This window comes from Silurus meridionalis, chromosome 18 (assembly GCF_014805685.1).
Source record: "Silurus meridionalis isolate SWU-2019-XX chromosome 18, ASM1480568v1, whole genome shotgun sequence".
Taxonomy (NCBI): Eukaryota; Metazoa; Chordata; class Actinopteri; order Siluriformes; family Siluridae; genus Silurus; species Silurus meridionalis.
The window spans coordinates 13067578-13082738 of record NC_060901.1 but is presented as its reverse complement, the minus strand read 5'-3'; the positions used below and the strand labels follow the sequence as shown (position 1 = coordinate 13082738).

The following is a 15161-nucleotide window of genomic DNA, read 5'->3' as shown; positions in this document are numbered from 1 at the left end:
CCGTGTCTCTATGAGCCATCTGTCATCTGGACTTACAAGAAAGCGCTGACTCATTTCAGATGAGGTCATCGAGAAAATCCACTCCTTGTATTTTGAAAATGCTGAATATCTGTCAGCCTTTATCAAAGTTCTTGGCAATCGGACCAAAAAGCTTGACTTCCGCAACCTCTTCAGGTTTATCTTATCGTCTTTTCCGCTCTACCTAAATGCATGCCAGGGAGTTCTTTGGTCATGTTGTCAGTGTTTTGTGTTTATATGTGGTGTTGTGAAGTGTGCACAGTACACAGAAGTCTGAGCAAGTAGAAATAATCTGCATGTCCCTGGTATATGCTGTATGATTTAGAACAGGGGTGTCCAATCTTTTTTTGGCCAGACAGTCATTGAAAATAAAAAACATTCGATTTAAACAGGTAGCATTTGGCTTGATTGGGATGAAAACCTGCACCGACTCCAGCCCTTTGTTGAAAAGATTAGACACTCCCGATTTTCTGGCCTCTGTGGGTCAAGTCTAAGTTGGTAACTTGGAAATGTCTTTATAATTTCAGCAGATTACTGAAATATTAAAAGGGATAAAAAAATCTAATTATATAAAATCATATTGAAGTAATAGTAATAATCGCATGCATAAGGATGAAGAGATTAAGAAGAGAGGAAAATAAAAGTCTAAAGACTGAAATGAAACAGAAACAAAAGTAAGATCAAATAGGTTGGATATGTTTAAACGTAAAGATTTTTTTTCTGTTTAGTCAGTGCAATCTGTGATGCTGGACTGAAGCTAGATGTGGCTTTTGTTGTTAAATATTGTAAAGAAAATTATTGAAATACATAAATGCAATAGTAAATTCTTTGAGTCTTTAGTGTATAAATTGCATTTTGAGTAAAAACGTGTAAGGTCATAGATAAGGTTGCAAACTTGTAATGGTTTATATGATGTTTTTATGATCAATTGTTTAACATAACACAAGCCAAAATTGTGCCATATCTTCAACTTTGATCCTTCTAGAATGTGGATCTTTGATCCTCTGGGTGTTTTTTGTTTGACTATATAATTGCCATTTGGCCTCAACTGAGCTACATTAATGTGCGTCTCTTACTTTTACTTTTAAAACTTCCAATTTATTTTCTAAAATACTGGCTTTTTAAAAAATCTTTTTGAAACTAAAATCACATTTATTTTAGTTCAGCAAACAGCCCCCATTCAGCTCCCTGTAATTGCAGGCTGACAACAGGATTCCATTTTTCCTTATCTTTCGTTGTCAGCATTTCCCCTATGTACTGTCAGCCAATGTCAGATCACACTGAAATCATCAGCTACTTTCCATTAATATCTGCACTGCTCTGGGAGGGGAGCTGGCCAGCTGTTTTGTGTTCTACTGTTTGCTGGCTTTATACCCATTGACCAGAGCATGATGCAATCAGACAGCTCCTCATTTGCCCTCTGCCCTTTTTTTTTTCTGCAGTCGCTCATGTGTGCATCCTGACCTTTGACCGAGGAAGCTGTCAGGAGCTGATCAGTGATACATTCAGGGTGCTTTGAGACCACTAAACCTCACTTAGTAACTTAACTTGCATTCTTTTGAGTGAGCAAATGCAGCTTTCAGGGAGACTGACTTCTAAAGTTCTCATGTGCCAGTATAGGAGATAAAAAACCGAGAGCAATCACCCTGTCAGCATTTTAAAGTCATGTGAGTCAGAATTAAAAACTCTTTTTCACTCTAACACTGGGTAGTAGGTTTTACGCGTAGAAGGACGTGGCAGCTTGGTGGTTAAGTCATTGGACTTTAGATCCAAAGGTTGTGAGTTCAAATCCCAGCTACACCAAGCTACCGCCCCTGACCAAAGCCCTTAACCCCATAGCTGCTCAGATGCATGAATGCTTGCAAGTCATTTTAGATAAAATCGTATGTTAAATGCTATAAATGTAATATCTGGGCTGATTTCTAAAATGCTGGATTGCCATATATTTTTACATTTAATTTACATTTATGATCTGTTCCATGATCCGTTGCCTTGTTTTCTTATCTGTTTAATGATACGTTGACATTAAAGGCAGTTTGAAAGTATGGTGTCCTATAGAAAACATATGTTAGACTTTATCCATCTCAATTGGTAGACATATGATTTTATAGTATGAAGTGTTTTAATAGAGTAGAGCTGACTAGTGTGTGGACCCAGTATATGAGTACTTTCATCACTTATTGTCAGTATAGGATCAATTTATTATTCGGATTATTACAATGGAAACTAAGATCAGTGCAGACTTGGGCTGTTGCTATTGATTATTTTAGTAATCGAGTATTCTACAGATTATTCCAAAAATAAGTGGAGTAATCAATGAGAAGTACTTTTCTTTATTATGGAGCAATACAAAATATATAAGAGAAAATAAGACCCGTCTCTTAATATGAACAAGTGATTTTTTATCTTTTTAGAATAATTGACATTTTTATTGCTGAAATTCATACATGAATATCTGTGAAAACTACACCCATGTAGTGCTTTTAATTGCTACATTACATCAAAATGTTAATGCAAATATGTTCATTCAAAATCATAAATCAAAAATTTTTTAATTGCTCAAAAAAAAAAGTATTTTAAATATTTTAAATTAAAATGTTCCCAAACTTTGGAAACTTTGTTTTTTTTATTGGCTTGAATCCTATGGAAGCCCATTTTCACCACAAGTTTAATTTATATAGTATTTTCCTTTGAGAAGACATGTGAGGGGTGTATTCCCGTTTGTGAAAAACTGTACATGCCAATGTTGAATGTTCTTATGAAATCTAGGCTCAAGCATTCACACTACATTGTGTGAATATGTACCTTGTAAAGGGATTACGGAAAGTTTAGTGTAATATGTCCTCTGAGCATTTAGTGCTGAAAGAGGCTTGTTTGTACCTGTTCCTGGATGTCATCGTGCCAGACGTTACCTTTGTGTCTTAACAATAGTAGGCCTTGAACTAAAAACTGTCCAGAGTACTAACCACCGAACATGTCGACAGGAGCTTAACCTCAACTCAAAACACCAAACGTTTTGAGAGGGCTTTTGTCTGGGGCATGTGATGTCGCACAGGTAAGTAGGGCTTTTTATTTTGTAATCATAGCAGGAATGACAAATCGACCCTGACGTTCCGACAAGGGGAAAATCCTCAAATTAAGTTTTTTTTTTTCTTTTTGTTCACCAGAGCAGGTTAGACAAGACACCACTGTAGGTGCGTTTGCTAATGTTACACAGAATGAAATGTGACACTGTAGTTGAGCTGGAGGTGAAGGAAAGGAAAGCGAAGCGACACTATATGTTACAGGCCTGAGAACCATGATCATGTTTCCTTCACTTTTGGGAGCATCCAGAGATTATATATTCTTCCAGCTTCACCCTTTCATATGTTAAAAGAAATTCAAGGAATTCAGGATATTATAAAATGCTGTATGTTAATGTTAAAAATAAAAAGCTGTATGCCAATTCTTTTTTTTTTTTTTTTTTTTTTTTTTTTTGCCATTTAGTCCCCATTTACTGTTATAGTAATTTCCACTTTTCTGGGAAGATGTTCTATTAGATTGTGGAGTGTGTTTGTGGAGATTTGTGCTCCACACACAAGGGTGTTAAAAGTCATGGACTTGCATTCCAATTTATCCCAAAGGTGTTCAGTACGGTTGAGGTCAGAGCTCTATAGCAGACCACTCAAGATCTTCTACTCCAACCCATTTAAACCATATCCTCATGAAATTCGTTACTTACACAAAGTAAGAACGAAGCTAAGCGGCATTGTACATGTAAACAACGGGTAATATTTATTATTAAGGGTTACTACAGGTCATCAGAATTCTGCTTTTCTTATTGTTTTACGGTAATGAGTTAGCAGTAGGTATAAGTCAGCTATAAATCAAATGATAATGTGTTGAAATTCAGAATTAGTACTGTTTGTAAAAGAACCATCACTGAATGAGTTATTCCTTTATGAAAATCTTTAATGAAAAATCAAGATCTAGCTTCTATATGTGATAACAGGAACCTGTTTTATTAATTGTAGCAATAAATAGATAAAATGTATGACCAGCAAAAATCCCTTAAATAAAAAAATAACATTTATTAACATTGACAAATAAAACTCACTTGATCTAACAGGAAGACACCTTTTGATTTCCCTAAAACAGCAAACCCCTTTTTAGTTTTTTAGGGAATATGTGATATTCAGCTACAAAGCAATTGCAGCATCTGTTTATTAGAAATAATGCAAGATGATGTCAGCTGCAGAAGAGCTCTCATCTCTGGGACAGACAGTGAGTCAGCTGCTAACAAGAACAGGAAATCAAATCTCCCATAATGTTCCTGTGCTCTCTAAAGACCCATTTCAGATCAATAGCATCATTGTGATCGATTACCGTACCTGACTCAGAGGCCATGACACAGCTTCTCCTACTGCAGATTTGTCTCTACCTTACTTTTTACACATTGTTTTCCATATTGGCCTCTCTGACATGTGACTCCTAAAGCCCTGGTGCTAGATAAGCTTCCATTAGGTCTGAGATTAGCAAAGGTCAAGATAGCCAGCAGCAGTGGGAGGTATAGTTATTTTAATCTTTTCAGAGCTGAGGAGTGGATTTAAAGGAACAGTTTGAGCAAACTAAAATTTGTGAATATAGTTGATTGTTAAATCAGTTCATTTTTTATTATTATTTTAACCCATAACAGATAATAGATTAGCCAAATGATATGACATTGCAGGACAGATTCTTGGACTGAAATGACTTTCATAATTTGTTGTTATGGTGTAAGTTACTGTATTTTTATGACATACCCCAGGTTACTATAGTGTGAAGTTACCATTGTACTAAAAACCAAGAAGTTATGAAGTTGTATGGATAATGTTTGGATACTGCAGTGTATCTGTGTTGTAGCTTCAAGGCAATGATTTAAATGTGTATTTCAATATGTAAATGTGTGTTTATGGAAATTATTTTGCATGAGACATCCTGTGGTAGGGCAACATGCTGGGCACGTGTGGATTATACCGGCGGTCCGAAGCTAAAGACACAGTCGTATTTCAGACTCGCGTTCATTTCCACGCATACTGAGGTTAGCCATCATTGCTGTTATAAGGCGTGTAGCTTTGCCTTCAATATTCACCTCTTTCCCTCAATATTCAACTCTTTCCTTTAGTATTCACTAATTTTCCCTTAAATAGGTTTATCTAAACCAGCAGAATGCTGATAGTGTTTTTTCTGCTTCATGAAAAGCAAATGGTTATTGCTCATTCTGGGTGAAAGTTATCATAAAATGTTAGTTAAAAATTATATGATGACTGAAATACATGAGAAGGACTGTACGTTTTTTTTTTGCTGGAAAATTCCTCACTCAATCCAGCTTTGTCAGCTCAGGTTAAGTATAGAAAGACTCATGAAGGCAGGCCTTATTCTAGCCCTGGCAGTGTAAATTTGAAACCTGCGTGAGCCCCAGAGCTGCCCCATGACCACCATGTGGAGAGTCAGGCCAAGAAATTACTGTATTTTATTAGTAAAAATTATTTAAATTTTTTTTTATGCCACACATGAAGGCCAGGTTTCAGAGCCAGATCAGGGGATGGTATTAGGCTTTCAAAGACTGATAGGTTGACTGTTAAACACGACCCTGGATGAGATGCCACTCCATCCCTAGAAATTATAAACACACACACACACACACACACACACACACACACACACACACACACACCTCCAGGTAATTTAAAGTATCCAATCTACCTACTGTCATGTCTTTGGAAAGCGGGAGGAAACAGGGTCTCCAGTTTCTGTACAACCTCAGAAAACATTCAAACCTACACAAACATGCAGAGAATGTGAATGTTAATGTGAAACGCTGCACAAACAGAAACCCTAGATCAGGTTTGAAATGAAGGGACCCTTGAGCTGTGAGGTAGCAACAGCGCCAACATGCTGTCCTTACATGGTATGTATGTGAACATTTAAACATCACAGTCATATGTGCTTGTTGAACATTACATTTTAGACTTTGAAGACTTTTGTAGGAGCAAACGTGTGGACAGTCTTCTTAGAAGGCTTTACACTATAGTTCGGAGAGTGTTTGTGGGGATTTTTTTTGTCCATTGAGGAGTGTATTTGTGAGATTTTGCGTTAAAGTCTGATGAGGAGGTCTGGCGTTTAGTCTATTTTTCAGTTTATCCCAAAGGTTTTTAGTGAGTTTAAGGCCAGGGCTTCATCCTTAACAAACTATGTCTTCATCGAGATCGCTGTGTTAAGAGAAACCTTGTGAATAGAAATCATAATGATTTAGACATTTATGACAATCATGTGCATCATTGAGGCAGTAGTTTGAGAAATGTTGGCAGTGATGTTCAGGTATCCACTTACCATATATTGTCTTTTGATAATGCAAGGGTATTGATGCCTTAAACCCAAACAAAACAAACTTGTGGCTCTGAGAAAACGATGAGGCTGAGATATTTACTGTCCCTCAGAACACTATGGCATGATACAATAAAATGTGTCGCATTAAATAAAATAAAAAAATAATAATAATTGTTTTTGTACCCATGTGGAAGTCACAAGTTAATGCTGTATGCTCTATAAATGCAGGTGTGGCCTCAAAGTATTTAAGGAACCAGAGCTAAAAGATGAATGTCGAGTAAGTCTTGTGCATACTATACAATTTTAGACTGATAATCCAGCCACCAAGCCCATGTTTCTTTAGGGAGCGGTGTCAAATAAATACCACGCATGACTTCACTTACTCATCTTCATTACATCACAGTTTACTGTAGGTACAAGTAGTGCTATAAATAAACTCATTAAATTGTGCTAATCCAAGAAGGACATTTGAACTCGGTTATTGGGTGGAATGTAAATGCTCTAGGGTTCACTTATAAGTTCAATTAGTGTCAGTAGGCGATTTTCTTTCAGTAGGCGATATATTCCGTCTTCGCTCCTCCTATTCACGTCCTTGGAGAAGGATCCTCCGAACGAGTATGCTAAATAACTAGGATCTGATGTCATTGGCACACAATAAGAGCTCTGTGGCAATGAACCGTTACTACTGTAGGTTGTGCCCAACAGTGCCAGGACCTGAAACACTAACCTGCTATCCAGTTAGCGCCTAGCATCAAGCTATCATGACTGACATGTTACTGATACGGTGTTATAAATAATACAGCACTATTCGTAAATAAAATCTTTTCACACAGAGACTATAGTGCATGCTGGTGTTCTTGTTCACTGCTTATTGATTAATAAGTACTGTGAGTAGTAATGACAGGCTTGTGTTTATAGTACCGCTTTTGCACACAGTGAATGAAACAGATCTTCCATTTTCAAGCTGGAGTGAATAAGGTTGGGGGATGCCGGGAGGCATAGTTCGCCACAACCATGGACGCTTGGGGTGGTTTGGTTGGAAAAAGGATGAATAAAAATAAACAGGAAAAAATGAGTTAATGAAAGGCAGGGCAGAGTGCACACTTAACGGATTTGCCCAGTTTTCTTCTCTCTGTCAGAACAGTGTATGCTCTGTTCATATAAACTGTACACCTACATGATGATGTCCTTTTCACTGCTATGTAGCGAGTAAGTCATCCAAATGAACAGTGTATCCAAGTATCCAAATTAACAGTGGTGGCGGTTGTGGCGGCTATGTTGACTGGAGGTTAATTTGCATTAATAGTACATCAAGAGAAAATAAAAAAATAAAGAAATCAACTGGAAAAAGGAAATTTTATGCTTCAGGTGAATTTTTTTAGTATAGGGCGTGGTGTCGGCTCCAGAAAATAGAGTTTGATCCTGAGCTCAGATTACTATCCTGAGTCACCACCTTACCTCTGACCAGGACTTAAAATGTTATTGAAGACCTGTGAGTGAGTGAATGAATTAATAAATAAATGTTTACTCCTGTCACATTAGCAGTAAGATTGGGATCGGATGACAGCGTTAAAAAAAAAAATCTCAGTAATGTTAGAGCCTCTGGTCAGGGTGTAGTAAAAGGTGCAGTAATGTGCTTAGTAGGCTTTTGGCACTTAAACCACTGCAAGCCAGGCCTTGCCAGGGCATCTCCCAGCCCCATACCTTCTAACAGCTGCATACCTGCAGTCAAGCTGTCAGCACATTAAATATGCCTAATAAGATTAAATGAGAGACCAGCGTGTGATTACGGCCCTCATAATAACTGTGAAAAATCGTTTTATTTTTAAAGCTCTTATTCATATTCATATTTAAGCCTTCATGTATCCCTGTTGTCTCTGGGTTTCTACCTCTCTACTTTGCCCCTCTCTGTTAGTCTTTGTCTCAATTAGTCTTTATCTGTCTCTTATTCTCTCACTCTCACATGTGCACTTTCTTTTCTTTCTGTCTATCTCTCACACACACACTCTCTCTGTATCATTGCCTGTCAGTCTTTATCTCCCTCTGTCTTTTTTAGTCTGTCTCTGTTTGTTTTTTCATGTCTGTTTATCACTATTTTAACTCTGTTTTGTCTCTGTTTATTGGTGTTTCTTTCTTTTAGTCTCTGATACTTTGTCTAATTCTGGGTCTATCCCTGTTTCACTGTATCATGCGATATCCATCACTGCTTCTTTAGGATCCGTCCTCAGCTGGCAAAAGAGAAGATTGAAGGATGTCACATTTGCACATTTGTGACGCCTGGAGAGCCCCAGGTGATCCTGGGAAAGGACAAAGCCTTCACTTACGATTATGTGTTCGACATGGACTCCCAGCAGGATGCCATCTACAGCAACTGCACTGAGAAGCTCATTGAAGGCTGCTTTGAGGGCTATAATGCCACTATCTTCGCATACGGACAGGTAACGCATGCCAAACATTTAGTACCGGTAATCCTCACAATACTGCAGGTGAGATTAAAATACTTAGACGAAGGATCAGTTACATAAATGTTGCAGCTTTTTCATATGCTACGTTACCATTGAGATGACAATCTTAGATAATTTTTATTTCTCTTTTGCCTTGTCTGTTCCATGTCTAGCAGCGTTTTAGAATAAAAGGTGCGTCCAGCTGCTCTTGTTTTCAGTTCATTTCATATCAGCCACGGAGAAAAGCAAACAAGCCGTGAAACCTTTGTCAACAGTACAACATCAGACATGTTTCAACAGTGAGCCTGCGGTGTGTGTGTGTGTGTGTGTGTGTGTGTGTGTGTGTGTGTGTGTGTGTGTGTGTGTGTGTGTGTGTGTGTGTGTGTGTGTGTGTGTGTGTGTAAAGGCCTGATAAATTAACCAAATGGGCTGTTCCTTAGAAGTCGCATGTGTGTCAGATAGACTTTGCCACTTTCTCTTTCATATAGAGCTCTTTAAATCACAATTACAAAAGCACCCAGGACATCCACAATAAAGCAACCCTGATGCTATTCCATCTTTCCCCAAATCTCATCCTCTCTCATCACACTATTTCAAGGGCTGCTATGAGAAGCTGGAGGGACTCATGTGTGAATTTGGATGCACCATCACATTCCTCTCTTTGTGGCCATGACAACATCGACTCCCGAGCCCCTTTTGTCTGTTCGGTTATCCCAGCGCTTCACTCCTAGACAAAGAAAACACTCCTACTCATGGCTTTTTATATGTCAAACAAATGGTAGTGGACAATCAATCACTTTCTGACCTGGCAGAGGTGTCCAAGCTCACAGCAGGACAGAACATGGACAGAATCGTGTGTTTTTTTGGGTTTTGGGCAGCTCACACTTTAAGGGCACCCATTTAAACAGCCGAAAGCCAATTTGCATCATCTGAAAGATCAGCAGGAAATGTATTGTTGTAAGCTTGTATATTTGTTTGTGTTCTGAGATTGGGTTACTGTTTGCTCAAAAAAAAAAAAAAACATGCTAGTAGGTGAATTGACTATGCGTAATTGCCCCTAGATGTCAACGCGTGTATGAGGCACACAATTTGGGGTGGATTTCCCCCCTTTTTCTCCATAGGTCTGTTTCTTAAATAGAGTTCACGACATTCAGAATAAGTCACTTACAGGAGATTATATTAGATATTTTCATTATTATTTTATTTAGTTTATTTTGCTTATTTTATGCAACTGCAGTGATTTTAAAAAGTGTTGATTTTTAATATATAGTAGTTTACAATAAACTTTAAATAATAAATTGTAAACTTTTATGAGAACCTTTCAAAATTAGTAAAATAGATTAATAATTCAGCACAATAGCCACATCTACCATTCAGCCATTCCACTTGTTTTTGTGTGAGATACATCATTTTTTATGTAATCATCAGTCACTTTTTTTATGTTTATTTTTTTGTTCCTGGTCCAGACTGGCTCAGGGAAGACGTACACCATGGGCACAGGTTTCGATGTGAACAACACCGAAGATGAGCTTGGAATTATCCCACGTGCAGTAAAACACCTCTTCAGAGGCATTGAGGAAAGGAAGCAAGCTGCAATGGATCAGGGTTGCCCTGTGCCTGAATTCAAAATCAATGCCCAGTTCTTAGAAGTGAGCATGGTCCTTTTTTCATTATCCTTTTCTGGTTAAGTCATTAACAATTAACTTTTAAGTTCTTGGAAGTCCTTCGGCGACCAGTGATATCTTTGATTTTTTTTTATTGGTTATAAAATTCAGTAAATTGTTTAGTTATGTTTTTATTAGTTTCACTCAAAAAATAGGAAAAAAGTGGAAAAATCTAAAATATTTTACCACACTGTACGCAGAACATTACATTTACTTAATGTAGTTCTGAGAAGTATTTTTTTTTTTTTAACATTACTGTGGTGCTATGAAGCATTAGAAAGCTGGTCATAATATTATTTCAGTATTTGTTTAAAATAAACATGTCTGAGTAATGAGTATCCCCACTTCAAATCAAAATTAACTCCCAGATAACGGTAAGCAGCAGCTGCTGATCCAACACGTGGAGAACCGTGTTGACACTGAGTTATAGATTACACGGTTATCTTGTAGACACCGAGTCGTTCCTTTATTGCAGAGCAGACTGTTCTTCTGAGTTATCACCGTATGTCTGCATGTCTAAATACCTCCAAGTGAGCCTGGTATGAAAGCCCTGAGGTTAGATAAAAGCTGTTTGACAATTTATAAAAGCATTATAACCGTATTTTTCGGACTATAAGCCGCTACTTTTTTCCCCACGTTTTGAACCCCGCGGCTTAAACAACAAAGCGGCTTATTTATGAATTTTTCCTGGGTTTTTCCCGGTTTCACAAACTTCAAGCCAAAAAACTGAACCCCATAACATTAGACCAATGAAATTTACGAACGGAAACGAAAAAACTTATTTTTTTTAATTGCACAACGATGCCAAAAGATAAACTCCCGAGAGAAATAGTTGTGAAAGGAAGGAGGAAGACAGTGAACAATGACTTTCTTGGTAGGCTACTGTTTAGATACAAGCCGCTGTAACACGTTGAGTCTGGGTGAAGGGAGAGCTCGCTAACTCCATTTGCAACAGAAATCATATAAGCACAGACAGGTTTACAAAACTCGTGCTTTTTTATTATTCTTGGCAACAGCATTACGGGTTAGTCAAAGAAACTTAGGAATGAGCATCAGAAAATAATAAGGACATATTCCTTCTCTTGCACACACGCAGTAATAGCGGAAAAAATGCAGTGGCATGCTATTCCCAAAATACCGCTCTGCTCCTAAAGGAAGCGCAACATATTTCACCCGTTACACCATGTGTAACGTGTCTTTCGTTAAAGCCTGTGTAAAGTTCATTAGTGTCAGTGTAGACACTGTAGGCTTATAGACAGGTGCGGCTTATTTATGTTCAAAATAAAAATATTTGTAAAATTCAGTGGGTGCGGCTTATATATGGGTGCGCTTTGTAGTCCGGAAATTACAGTACACGTTTCTTTGTTTTTCTAGCTGTATAATGAAGAAGTTCTGGACTTGTTTGACACTACACGGGATGTGGAAACCAGGAAGCAGAAATCTAACATTAAGATCCACGAGGACGCCAATGGAGGGATCTACACTGTGGGAGTAACCACACGTACAGTCTCCTCTGAATCTGAGGTTAGTTTCACAGTGTGTGTATAGGACTGCAGAGCGTGTGTATTCTTGTTATATACTTCTACACTACCCCCTAGATTAAACCGCCCCCCCCCCCCACCCCTTATAAGAACAACAGATCTTGCACAGTCTCAGTGAAAATAAATCAACAAAAAAGTTTTATTTGTCCTATTTGATATAATTAGTGTCTTTTTCTCTCTTTTCTCTGAGCTCAGATGATGCAGTGTTTGAAGCTGGGCGCTCTTTCCCGCAGCACTGCCAGCACTCAGATGAACGTCCAGAGCTCACGCTCCCATGCCATCTTCACTATTCACCTGTGCCAAGTCCGTGTCTGTGCCTCCAGCAATGTAGGTGGCGCCGCTAACACACCAGCAACAGTCCTGCTATTTATATTGCCTGGGTTGCAGCTACATCCTACATTCATCCTCTTCTTCCTCAGACTCCTCTCTCTTCACCTCTTCTTCCTCAGACTTATTATTCACCCTTTTCTTTTTTAGACTCTTTACTATTCACTTTCTTCTCTCCCTTACTCATTATTTCTGCACCTCTGCCTCAGACTTCTCACTATTCTTGCTGTTCTTCCTTTGACTCTTCATTATTCACCCCATTCACCCTCAAGACTACTCATTATTCCATGTTTTCTCTGACTCTTTACTCCCCTTTTCTCCATCTGACTTCTCAATATTTACCTTCTTCTCACTCCACATTACTCCCCCTCTTTCCCCTCAGACTCCTCATTATTTATCCTCTTCTCCTTCAGATTCCTCAATATTCACTCTCTTCTTATTCAGACTATTCAATACTCCCCCTCTTCTCCCTCTCATTTCTTATTATTCATCGTCTACTCCTTCAGTCTCCTCATTATTCATCATCTTTTCCTTCATACTCCTCAATATTCACTTTCTTCTTCCTCAGTCACCTCATTATTCATCCTCTTCTCCTTCAGACTCCTGTATATTCACCCTCTTCTTATTAAGACTATTCATTACCCCCCCTCTTCTCCCGCTCATCCCTTATTATTCAATTCAATTTAATGAATTTTTTTTTGTATAGCGCTTTAAACAATGAACATTGTCTCAGCAGTTTTACACAGATAATGCAGTGATAAAGAATGAATAAGAATGTTCTTTATAAGTGTAAGTTTTCCCCTAATGAACAAGCTGAAGGCAACTGTGGCAAGGAAAAACTCCCTGAGATTATTCATACTCTTCTCCTTCAGACTCCCTATTATTCACCCTCTCTCCCTTTATTGCCTCATTACTCCTCCTCTTTTCCTTCAGACTCCTTATTTTTCACCCTCTTCTCTCTTTGACTCCTCATTACTCCTCCTCTTCTCTTTCACACTCCTGATTTTTTACTCTCCTCAGCTTCAGACTTCTCAGTACTCCCCCTCTTCTCCTTCAGACTTCATTATTCACCCACAATTCACCCTCAGACTACTCATTACACCCCTATTCCTCTCTCACTCCTCATTACTCCCACTCTTCTCCTCAACTTCTCATTACTTTCACTCTTCTCCCTCAACCCCTCACTACTCTCCCTTTTTTCCCTCATGTCTGATTACTCCGCTGTTCTTGCTCACTCCTCATTACTCCTCCTCTTCTCTCTGACATCAAATTTTTTTCACCATCTTTTTAAGACATCTAATTATTCACCATCTTCTTCCTCAGTCTCCTCATTATTCACACTCTTCTCATTCAGATGTCTGATTACTCCCTTGTTCTTCCTCAGTCTCCTCATTTTTCACCTTCTTCTTACTAGTCAGTATGCATTACTAGGTACTCTTTTGCAACATATTTGGATTGTGTTGTTCTTTTTGATTCAGTATTTTTTTTTATTGGATACCATTTTAATCTCATTTAATCTTTGTTTATTGGGTTCTTCTTTAGAACAGCGAGACAGACAACAGGCTGGCCAATGGCTCCTCAGAGATGAACGAGTTTGAAACCCTCACAGCCAAGTTTCACTTTGTAGACTTGGCTGGATCAGAACGACTGAAGAGAACAGGAGCAACCGGGGACAGAGCTAAAGAGGGCATCTCAATCAATTGTGGACTGGTATACTTCAGAGTGGCATGGCATTATTTGATAGGAAAGATTATTTAACTTGTTATGAAAAGTGATTGGATAATGAGCCATTATATCCATAACTTTTTAGCTTGCCTATAGGGGCGCTCATTCCTGATAAGAATCTCTTTTCAGGCGCTGAATATTTTATTCAGTCACTTTCTTGCTGTGGTCAATATCGCCATCTAGTGGTGTTTTGCACAAACGGCACCAGTTTACTTCTTAATTTTTTTATAATTATTTTGTTTTGGGTTTTGTATGTTGGTTTTTATGTTTTTGTTGTTGGTATGTCTTGTATAGCTCGCTTTGGGGAATGTAATTAGTGCCCTGGGAGACAAGTGTAAACGATCCACACATGTGCCGTATCGTGACTCGAAGCTCACCCGGCTCCTTCAGGACTCTTTGGGAGGGAACAGGTCTGCATCTCGAAATTGTTTTACCATGACATATGTGTTATAAATTAAGTGTAAATGCTTTTGTGAAGTGAAATTTCCCTCCTGCATATTGAAGAGTTTAATTGTATTTCATAGAGCTTAAATTTATGCCATTTAAATCTAAGATTAAATGTAAACCAAAGATTTTTCTTTGAAATGGAGTGGCTTTGACGCCCTCATCTATGAAATGTATTTATCCCAAATATTTGAAAAGAGAATGCTGTTTCATTCATTTTATTTATTTAAATTATGTTGCGTCATGGATTCTTTTTTTATGTTTTTTTATGTCTTTTTTTGATGATTTATTTATTTTTTTTATCCTTGACATTTTTTGGACAAAATTTTAAAAGCTGAATGAGTTGACTATAATCTTTCTTTATTTATCTCTCCATCTGTCTGTTTGTGTCTTCCACCTGCCCCTCCAGTCAGACAGTGATGATAGCCTGTATCAGCCCCTCAGACCGGGACTTCATGGAAACCCTGAACGCTCTGAAGTATGCTAACCGGGCACGTAACATCAAGAACAAGGTGGTGGTGAATCAGGACCGAGCCAGCCAACAGATCAGCGCCCTTAGAACCGAGATTGCACGGCTGCAGATGGAGCTCATGGAGTACAAGACGGTAAGAGGGAAGGGAGGAAAAACCCAGGACAATATAAATATAAGT

General features: G+C 38.2%; 1 protein-coding gene across 3 annotated transcripts in view; it reads left to right on the top strand.

Moving 5' to 3' along the window:
• The window catches only part of LOC124401173 (kinesin-like protein KIF21A), a 41062-nt gene that overhangs the window by 4766 nt on the left and 21135 nt on the right, over positions 1-15161 (top strand). For all 3 annotated transcript variants that reach the window (XM_046873219.1, XM_046873221.1, XM_046873220.1), the window contains exons 2-8: positions 8582-8804; positions 10277-10459; positions 11849-11998; positions 12211-12342; positions 13885-14052; positions 14362-14477; positions 14921-15116. In XM_046873219.1, coding sequence (XP_046729175.1) covers positions 8582-8804; positions 10277-10459; positions 11849-11998; positions 12211-12342; positions 13885-14052; positions 14362-14477; positions 14921-15116 — 1168 coding nt within the window. The remainder of the gene's footprint in view (positions 1-8581; positions 8805-10276; positions 10460-11848; positions 11999-12210; positions 12343-13884; positions 14053-14361; positions 14478-14920; positions 15117-15161) is intronic.